The sequence below is a fragment of the Taurulus bubalis genome (assembly GCF_910589615.1).
Source record: "Taurulus bubalis genome assembly, chromosome: 12".
Taxonomy (NCBI): Eukaryota; Metazoa; Chordata; class Actinopteri; order Perciformes; family Cottidae; genus Taurulus; species Taurulus bubalis.
In genome coordinates, this window is record NC_136600.1 from 9,092,068 (window position 1) to 9,102,234 (window position 10,167).

The following is a 10,167-nucleotide window of genomic DNA, read 5'->3' on the forward strand; positions in this document are numbered from 1 at the left end:
CGTGAGACCACAGCGAAAGAGTGAACACTTCATCATATACACACACGCACGGTACATCTTCCCTTCTTCAGCATTCTGATTCCTCAAATCCAATCCACATTTTCTTTTTGGTGTGAAAATTAAAGCCACGTGAACTTTGGTTACTAGCGTCAAGTGTGAATCCCTAAATCGAAAAGGATGTTCACCCTCCCCGTCAGGCGTTTGACAGTGTAGTAGAAAAATAAAGACAAAAGGAGTGACGAGGAGGAGGGAGGGGGTGGAGGGAGAGGATGAGGAGGGGGGCGACTAGCCAGCCTCCCGAGTCCAGTATGTGCTACATGTTTGAGCGGGCTGTGCCGCTCCTTTTGGACCACAAGAGCTGCACTCCAGTTCAGTTTTGGTTTCTTCTTCTTCTTCTTCTTCTTCTTCTTCTTCTTCTTCTTCAAGTAGGAAAACGCAAATAAATAGAAAGCTCCCACCTTTAGCTGTCCCTTTAAACACACACACACACACACACACACACACACCTACGCACTCATCTCGTCACATGCACACTGAGGTAACCGTTGTGAAAAATATTTTAAAAATGCCCTTTTTTGTTTCAAATTAAATTAAGTTCAGGCATCAGAAAAGGACACAGACATACTTTGGGGAAGCCATCAAGTGCGGTTGAAATAAAGCTCTTCTTGCTAAATTAACAAATTAATGTACCGCACTTTGGCAAGTTTTTCAACCCTTTTTTTTTTTAATCTGCTATGTTGGTTTCGAAAATTTAAATAGAAAAAAAAAACCTGAAGAGTGGACATCCCTGGTTCTATAGGTCAGACGTCGCAGGACGGATACAGGCATACAGAGGGTGACTATCTATAGAGAAATGGCCTTAGAGAAAGGGAAAAAAAACAACGTCAACAGAAAAATAGTCTCTTACATTGATTTCACCCCGTCAGTGTAACCATCCCTTCCACTTATTGCTTTTGAAGACAACAAATAAAAAGTGTAATAAATTAAGGAGGTTATAGAACAACTAATTGATCCCCAAAAAAATTAAACAAAGACATTTGAAAAAATAGAGACCAAATAATACAGCAACAATAATGATAATAGCATTATATTAATTACATCAAAGGTAAGTCCCGGGTAGATGATTGTCTCTAAGTATAATAAACCGCTAAGTAGTCGTGGGACGGTGTCTCTTGAGCCCTGAGTACGCGAGTCCCTGATAGGTTGAAAAACCTAGTGAGATCAATGACGTCACTCCCGATGACAACCAGGTAGAGAACTATTTATTTACAGCTGTTGCTCCTGGCAACCCAGTCCGCCGGCGAGTCTTGCAAGTCTCGACTCTTTGTCCCTCTGGTTGAAAAATGTCACTCATGCGTGATCCTCCGACTCCTGCTTCACGGTGACGTTGGCGGGAAGCGACAGGACGGAGCCGCTGTGCCGCATCTTGATGACCGACGTCTCATTCGGGGACTCATACGATGCGGTGTAGCCCGCGGACAGAAGGTCGGTGGCGCCGCCCTTGTGGTGGGGGTGGAAGTGGGAGGACTTGAGGTCCGACTCCCTCCACAGCAGACCCAAGACCTGCTTCTCCAACACAGCCTCCACCTCCGCCCCGCCCTGCAGCTGCTCTAGCTGCTCGGCGTGCTCGCTGACGTCGAAGCGCTCAATCTCCTCGTTGGCGCGCTGCAGCTCCTCCGAGGCGTCCGGGCTGGAGATCGCCGGGCAGTAGCCCTTCAGGTGGAGCCGCAGACTGCACAGGTGGATGTAGTGGCGGTGGCAGTGGGGGCATTTGTGCGGGCGCTCGCGGGAGTGCAGGCGCTTGTGCAGCTTGAGGTGAACGAACTGGGTGAATTTGGCCGGGCAGAGTTTGCAATGGTAGGGCTTCTCCCCCGAGTGGAGGCGCAGGTGAGTCTTCAGGTTGCTGGTGCTGCTGAAGCGCTTGTGACAAACCTGGAGGTGACAAAAATATATTGTCAGCAGCTTGTAGAAACCTGCCAACTTAAATGTCACTCGTCAACTCATCAGTTCAGGGAATCCGCTCCTCCAGCATTGCTTCTCACCTGGCATTCATGTGGCTTCTCCCCAGTGTGGACCAAGAAGTGTTTCTGCAGGTGAGCCAGCTGGGTGAAGCCTTTGTTACAGGTCTGACATTTGAAGGGCCTCTCTCCGCTGTGGACTCGCAGATGAACCTGCAAGACAGAGGAGAAGATCTGCTCAGGCATATTCAGATAATGTAAACATTAAAGAAACCAACAAACTAAATGTGGCAGAGAAATATTATCTTGACGTACAGAGAGCTAATTACGTGTTTATTTGTGGCACTCCTTGCAGTAAAACCTGCTCGGCGGCCCAATAATAACTGCCATCCTTACAATACACACAGTATTTGGCTTTGAACAGCGTGTCTGCTTCTCTGATTTACGGCCTCATTATTATGAATCATAACAAGGCCATGAATCAGAGAAGCAGATTTATGATTCAATCAATCATAAATAGGAAGTGAATCACATCCTGATGTCGGAAGCCAAAACACGGAGCGACACAGTGGCGCTAAGAATCCTCACCTTCAGGTTCGACAGCTGGCCGAAGGTCTTGCTGCACACGTTGCACTCGTACTTGATTTTGCCGTTCTGTTTCTTCAGCGGGTACGGCAGCGCCTTGTAGCCCGCCGAGCCCGGGCCGCGCTTCACCTTACTCAGGTTGATGGCCTCCTCGTCGGAGAACTGCTCGCTGGCGTTGCCCAGTAGAGCTGAGGTAGGCTTGGTGGGCATCCGCTCGTTGGGAGGTGCCATGCCCGCTGGAGGGGAGCCGCTGCAGGGGATGTGGGTGGGTCTGCGTGGGTGCGGGTGCCCCGGGTACGGATGGTGAGGCGCTGCTTTGTCCTTCAGAGAGGTGGCCGCCTGGAAGGCACTGGTGGGCCGGGGGAGGAGGAAATCTCTGTGGGCAGAGATGGAGGTGGGGTGGACGTGGTCAGGCATCAGGAAGCGCCTCCCGGCTGTGTCGGAAGGCAGGAGGGGTACGTGAGGGGGCAGGAGGCTGCTATACATCCTGGGAAAGATTCCTCCTACGGTGGGGACGCCACCGCCGGGTAGAGGGTAGTGATGGGGAAGGAGGTAGCGTGAGTAAGTGGCGCCTGGAGGGTAGAAGGACGAGGAGAGGGGGGTAAATGGCGGGGAGTAACCGGGGTAAGAGCCCAGTCCGGGGGGGTAGAAAGAAGCCGGACCCGAGGGGCTCCCCTGGGGGCTGCTGTCTGGGCTGCTCCTTGCCGACGGGCTTGGTGTGGCTGAGGAGTGGCCACCAGGGGAATGGGTTGCAGGGTAACCGAGCTGGACGGGTTTGTGGCCAAGGAAGTCTTCGGGGATGTGAGGGTGGGACCTGAGAGCTGGGTAAAGGGCGCGGGGGTACAGGGGACCCTCGGGACTGTCGCCGCAACGCGGGCGGGTGGGGAGCGGCCGGCTTGGCTCCCTCTTTACGGACGAGGAGGAGGAGGTGCCGCGGAGAATGGAGAGGACGCTGTGTTCCCTCTTGGGCGGCGTGGGCGTCATCGCGACAGGGGACGGGCTGCTGGCCTCCACCAAATGCTCCTCGCTGCTCTCCTGCTGCTGCTTGACCTCCAGGAGAGACTGCGCTGCAGGGACAGAAAGAGAGAGAGAAGGGAGGTCAGAGGGAGTTCACCAGATCAAGATAAGGTCCTCCTGGTTCCCTTTCTGGGGGGCCAATTAATATATGCCTCCAACTCTTTACCATTTAAAGGAGTAGCCATGAATTCTATTTAACCAGGCAAACACTCAAATTCCTTCAAAACTCAGTTGGTCTGCAGAGAAAACCCCTCTGCATGTCACGAAAACTTTTGCTCAGCAAAGATATGTGTCACAGGGTTAAGGAGCACCATAAGTAACTTAGTGGGCCAATTAAGGTGACAGATTTGACGAACGAGCGCGAGGGACAAGGGCGGGGAAGGGGCAAAAGACAGGAAGTGAGGCGTGACAGTTGCCTTGAGGCGTTGTGTGTGTGTGTGTGTGTGTGTGTGTTCATATCTGTCAGTGTGTGCCTATAAAATCAAGATAAAATCAAAGATGTGGCAGCCAGACAGAGCTGATGGAAGGTTTCCTGCTGAAGATATCCTTGCTTGGCCTACACACACACACACACACACACACAAACACACACCATGTGACAAGTTACACAGAGGCGCCTGCAGACAAAGTCCTCTGTCTGATCTGTTGACTTCCACTTCTGGTGAACATGCAACACACACACACACACACACACACACACACACACACACACACACACACACACACACACACACACACACACTTCTGATCAAGCTCCTACTCTCCTGATTTTCCCTCTTCATGCGCTATTGTTTCCGGGTCAGAGGCTAGATTAGAGAGCTTCCTCCTCCGTCACTCACACCTACTGTCACCTCCGCATGATGAAAGAGTGGATTAGGAGGAGAGAGCACACACTCACACTCACACACTCACACTCTCACACACACACACACACACACACACACACACACACACTCTGTCTCTCTCTCTAAAAGCCCTGGCTAGTCAGCTAGCAGCACATCTCGACTGTTAAATGGCCCCTTAAAACGCTGCCGTCTATTATCTGTAAGCTCATTTACTGCCCAGTCAACTTTTTTTTTTTACCACGAGGTCACCCAGAGGGGAGTGTGTGTGATTATAAGTGTAAATGTGTGAGAGTGTGTGAGTCTGTGTGAGAGATGGCGCTTGTCAAAGTTAATCCCGACTGCCAGCACTGATGAAATTTGTTTGACTCCCCCACTGATACGCCCGCTCATTCAGTCGGTGACCCTTGCATCAGTAGTATAGCGGCAGAGTGTAAACATTGAGGTTATCAGTTAGCCTTCTTCGTCACCCTCCTCCTCTCCCTCCTTCCCTTTTTCTAGAAAACAAACAGGGCGGCCATCTTGGAGATATCAATCTGTCAACACGGCCCTTCTGCCAGGAAGTTCAAGTAGTCAACAGAGAGGGTGGGAGGCGACTCTACCTCCAGCACGACCTCCTCCACCTTCTCTCTGGTCGTTTCAAGTAGCAGATATATCAAGGCAAATGGCCAACACACACGCACACAAACAGACACATTTTGCTAGCTTGTGTTTGAGATGAAAAGAGTGGGTGTGAATCTGATATGTCATATGTGTGTGTGTGTGTGTGTGTGTAAGAAGAGAGAGTGTTTTTGTCGAAACAGAGCAGAGTCTTTGAACACAACACATACACTGAAAAGATGCAAAAAAAAAGTGAGAGAAGAAGAGAGAGGAGAAAGTGAGGGAGTGAGAACCCTTCAGTCCTCTCTCTCTCTCTCTCTCTCTCTCTCTCTCTCTCTCTCTCTCTCTCTCTCTCTCTCTCCTCTCTCTCTCTCTCTCTCTCTCTCTCTCTCTCTCTCTCTCTCTCTCTCTCTCTCTCTCTCTCTCTCTCTCTCTCTCTCTCTCATCTCTCTCTCACACTCACACTCACACTCACACTCACAGAAAGAGAGACAGTTGTCTGGTTTTGCTATGACTGCACTGGAAAGAGAGAAACACGCAGTAGACATGTTGTCGAATTCCTCGGGGAATAAACTACATGATGTTGCTGAGTTTATTGATAATTTAAAAAAAGGCAGAACGAAATAGTGAGACGCGTCCATGACAACACAAAAAAAATGCTGAAAACTAACAAAAGGCTACAACTTAAATCCACTTAGATAACTGGTATCTCTCCTTTTACCTTCAGCCCTTGAAGCCTTCCTTAGTCTGAAAAGATTGAGTTTCTTCTTCTTCTTGGTTTTACTCAGCCGATGAGATTATTTCTGAGCGTACTCATTTTAGCAAAGTACGATCAGCAGACCAAAAAAACAAATAAAAATAAAAACTTTAAAGCTCTGCAAAACTGCAGCAAAGTGCAGGTGAGTGTTTCAGGTAAACATCAGTACTCAAGTCACTGGCAGGTCAACAGAAGCCCATGGGGCGAAATGACAGAGGCAGCTAATTAAAGACAACACATATACTGTATACACACTCAGGCGGCTTTGGGGATGAGGAGACGAGTATACCTCCTGCCTCTCTCCACCCAGGTCATGTGCATTACCCCCGGGCAGTGGAGTCGCCCAGGCTGGGTCTGCTGGTTCCTCTACCACCGTAACACTGCCATTAGCCCACAATCACACCTGGAAACCCCTGAGCTCCCACTCGCTCTCTCCGTATCCCTCTCGAGCTCGCTCTCTCTTTGATCTGCTCCACTACAGCCCAGTTATTAGTCTGCTGCATCATTAAAGCGTGAATTTAAAGGTTTTTGATTGATATCAGAAAGTTAGGAGGAGGTGGAGGGGGATTCACTTTGGCTATCAAAATAGAAACAAGAATAGTTCTATATGACGATGGAGAAATCTGATGGCTTACTTTTAGACTCATAAAAAAAAAGTTCACGGAAGACACACACACACACACACACACACACACACAGTCTCTGCTCCTTTTATTGAGGTTGTGTTGCAAGTGTGAGCTTTCATGTTAAAAGCGGGTGTTTAAGTATGTAAGACTGTGGCATTAGGGGCCATATCTCCCCTGTCTGTGTAATTACACTGTCACTGACACACACACACACACACACACACACACACACACACACACACACACACACAACGATGGCACTGACTGAGATGAAAGGTTGTTCGTCTTGTACTTGTATGTGTGTGTGTGTGTGTGTGTGTGTGTGTGTGTGTGTGTGTGTGTGTGTGTGTGTGTGAGTGAGATAATGACAGGCTAACATTCAGAGAGGAAGGAGACACAGCTACACTCACAAACACCGTGAGGCTTTAAGAGCGGCGACAGGACACACGCGCACTGATTAATTTTATAGCAGCAGCTCAGAATCAGGCATTTCATTTAAAAATTAAAAACAGCCTGTTCTTTCACAATGAAAGTATTTTTTTTAACAAAATGAACAGATAAAACAACAACAACTTGTAGACTTACTGAGTTTCTGCATCATCAGCTCTCCGGACGCCGGGTAGTGGAGACGTCGGGCGAAGTCGTGGCAGTACCAGACGAGCAGCTCGGCGCCGGCGGGGACGGGCTTCACCGTGTAGAAGTAGATCTCCATGCCGTTCTGGCACGCCGCGATGTTCTGCTCGGCCGCCGAGTGGGCCGGGTTCACGTACCGCATCCAGTTGGAGCGGGTTTCATCCAGACCGTCGACGAAGTGGTGGAACTCCCGGTCCTCGTATATCTGGAGGAAGGAGGAATACATACGTTTACATTTTGGTGATTTGTTTTTTGATTGAACGTCGCGATTTATTGTGGTTAATTATTTAGATTTTTACTCTCAATTCGGTTGATCTTTATTAAAGTTATTCGACAGTTTCTGATTATTGTGAAGTGGAAGAAGTTTTAGCCAATACAAGATTAATGTTTTTTAATCAGTTTTTTGTAAATTCTCGTGACGCTTCACCGACAAAATGACTTTCAACTAATTCATTTCCAACTAACGACAACCAAAGAACCGAGAAAGTTACTTAAAATAAGGCCGTGACTACATGCGTTAATTAACTGAAAAATACAAAAATGTGAATAAGTAGCAAACATATATGTGTAATATTCAAGAGAATTTTAGAAATACTGCGATTTTGACTAAATAACTACAGCAAATAACTAAAACATAACTAAAATAAAAAGTATGAGGTAATGTCTTATTTATTATTGATCCGCATCTCCGTGCCTCCATCCATTCCTTCCTCACCATGTTCCTATCTTCATCTTCGTCTTCCTCAGAAGAAGACAGACAGACTGTCGCGGAGGAAGAGATCCTCTTTTATATTGAAAAGAGAAAGGAAGGACCAACTCATCTTCTACCTCTCCTCCCCCTCTCTCTCTCTTCACTGTGTGTGTGTGTGTGTGTGTGTGTGTGTGTCTGAGAATGATATGAGCATGAATGGAACACCTTTCAGATATAGTGTCTGCTTGTGGTTTGGAGCATAGTGACTCTTGCTCTTCATATACGTGCGCGCACACACACACACACACACACACACACACACACACACACACACACACACACACACACACACACACACACACACACACACACACACACACACACACACAGTTTGTGAGCGTGTGTACTCTCACTGTCAGTTACCGGTAGTGCTAGAGTGTATTCTGTCGAACGGTGTGGGTGTGTGTGTGTGTGTGTGGACTTACAGGAACCACAGTGTGACATGTTAATTGTGTGATGGTGACATCACATCCGTGTCTCTCTGTCTCATGAGCACACACAGAAAAACAGCGAGCCCAGTTTCCTGTTCCACTGACTGACTTTAGACGCGTGTGACGTCACAGGAAGGGGTCCCTTTGGCTTCTGAGGAAGTGTGTGTGTGTGTGCGTGTGCGTGTGCGTGTGCGTGTGCGCGTGTGTGTGTGTGTGTGTGTGTGTGTGTGCGTGCGTGTGTGTGTGTGAACTCACCCTCCAAAAGTATTTGCGATTAGCGTCTTTGGGGACGCTGTCGGCCGTGTAGATCTCGCCCACCAGGGGACCGAAGCGAGTTCCTTTGGGGATGTACTCTCTGCTGCAAACGCCGACCACCTGCCCGCGAAAACACACGCACACACAGACGGGTTACACAAATGATCGAAGAGGTCTTTGAAGTGTGTGTGTGTGTGTGTGTGTGTGTGTGTGTGTGTGTGTGTGTATATGTTTATAAGCCTGAAGACAGCGTGCAAAACAATTCCACACATCAACTCGCTTTTAATATCTTTAAAAGGGCAGATTGTAACTTGTTGAGATGCAGGGATTTTATTATTTGGGACCACGAGACTTTCCGTAGTTATGGAGTGTGTGTGTGTGTGTGTGTTTTTACGCCATCGTGCACGTCCATCAGTGATATGTGTCATTAAGTCTAATTAAGTCTTATTGTATGCACAAACAGACTCACACACGACCAAGCAGCTGTCAACACAGGGAGATGATTAATGAACCTCACATTTCGGTTCATTCGGAGTGTGTGTGTGCGTGTGCGTGTGCGTGTGCGTGTGTGTGTGTGTGTGTGTGTGTGTGTGTGTGTGTGTGTGTGGTCACAGAAAAAAACTGGAAAATCTCTTGTTTCAATTCTCTCTTTCTCTCGATGCACCTCCACTCGTCGCCACATCAAAACAAAACTGCTGCCTCTTCAGAAACATCCAGACAGAAATGTTTGTTTCTTGTCTGATTCAATCGAAGAACAAGAAAAATGGGAGGAGTAAGAAGAGAAAAGAGAGGGATTATGTGGCGACGAGACATCGGGTTCAAACAAACACACACACACTTTCTTCACGCATAACCCAGGCAAACAAACGTCTTTCCCAAACCCAGTCGTGGAATGGGAAATCCCCTCTTTCCCTGGTTTCTTTTTTCTGACTTATTAACATACTTTGATGTTCTCTCTCTCTCTCTCTCTCTCTCTTTGACCCAAATACACAATCTCCTTTTATCAGAGCGGTATCCTCCAGATAAATATTAGCTGATCAGCTTCTCTCTCCGGTTCTTGCCTCAGTTTCCCATAGATAAGCCCCCTGACGAGAAAATCTATGTGATCAAACTCCCAAAGTGTCAGAATTGGCCAAAGTCACGACTCTTTGACCTGCAGTCATGCACTCTTTTTTTTTTTCTGCGGGGAAAAACACAGCAAAGACCTTAAATCTGTGTAATGGACAACAACTGACAATGTTTTTTTCACGCATCATTTATTTTCTAAATTTTAGCACTATAAAAAGAAAATAGTGCTATCTATGTCTTTTTGGGAAAATATTATAAAGCAAATGTGAAAGTATTCAAACTGTGCCTTTAACCGAGGGGCTCTTAGAGAGACAGACGCTTAAAACATCAGACAGACGATGAATCCGGGTATATTCAGCCAGACACTACATGAGAAATAAAGATTTCTTTGAGAATTAAAGTATGTTTACATGTTTAAGTAGAAACCTCAAATACAACTATGAACCTGGAAATGAGCGCGTTATGTCTCCTTTAATAATTAGCTCTGATGGAAAGGTTTGAGATGCTAAACATCCTGTTTTTTCACTTTTTTTCCCCATCACCGGAGAGTCATTTGGGCTCTGTGCAACACCTCACTGTTATCTCACCTCAGTTTCAACCTTTGACGCTTTGACATTCTGACTTTTTCACCTCCGGCTCGATCA

General features: G+C 47.5%; 1 protein-coding gene across 1 annotated transcript in view; it reads right to left on the reverse strand.

The window, feature by feature from the left end:
• Positions 1-1,350: 1,350 nt before the first annotated feature.
• prdm1a (PR domain containing 1a, with ZNF domain) overlaps positions 1,351-10,167 on the reverse strand; it is a gene marked incomplete at both ends in the record, with an annotated part of 12,979 nt that continues 4,162 nt past the window's right edge. Inside the window, 5 exons of the mRNA XM_079227223.1 lie at positions 1,351-1,932; positions 2,043-2,171; positions 2,547-3,610; positions 6,971-7,223; positions 8,456-8,575. Of these exons, the coding sequence (XP_079083349.1) occupies positions 1,351-1,932; positions 2,043-2,171; positions 2,547-3,610; positions 6,971-7,223; positions 8,456-8,575 (2,148 nt within the window). The remainder of the gene's footprint in view (positions 1,933-2,042; positions 2,172-2,546; positions 3,611-6,970; positions 7,224-8,455; positions 8,576-10,167) is intronic.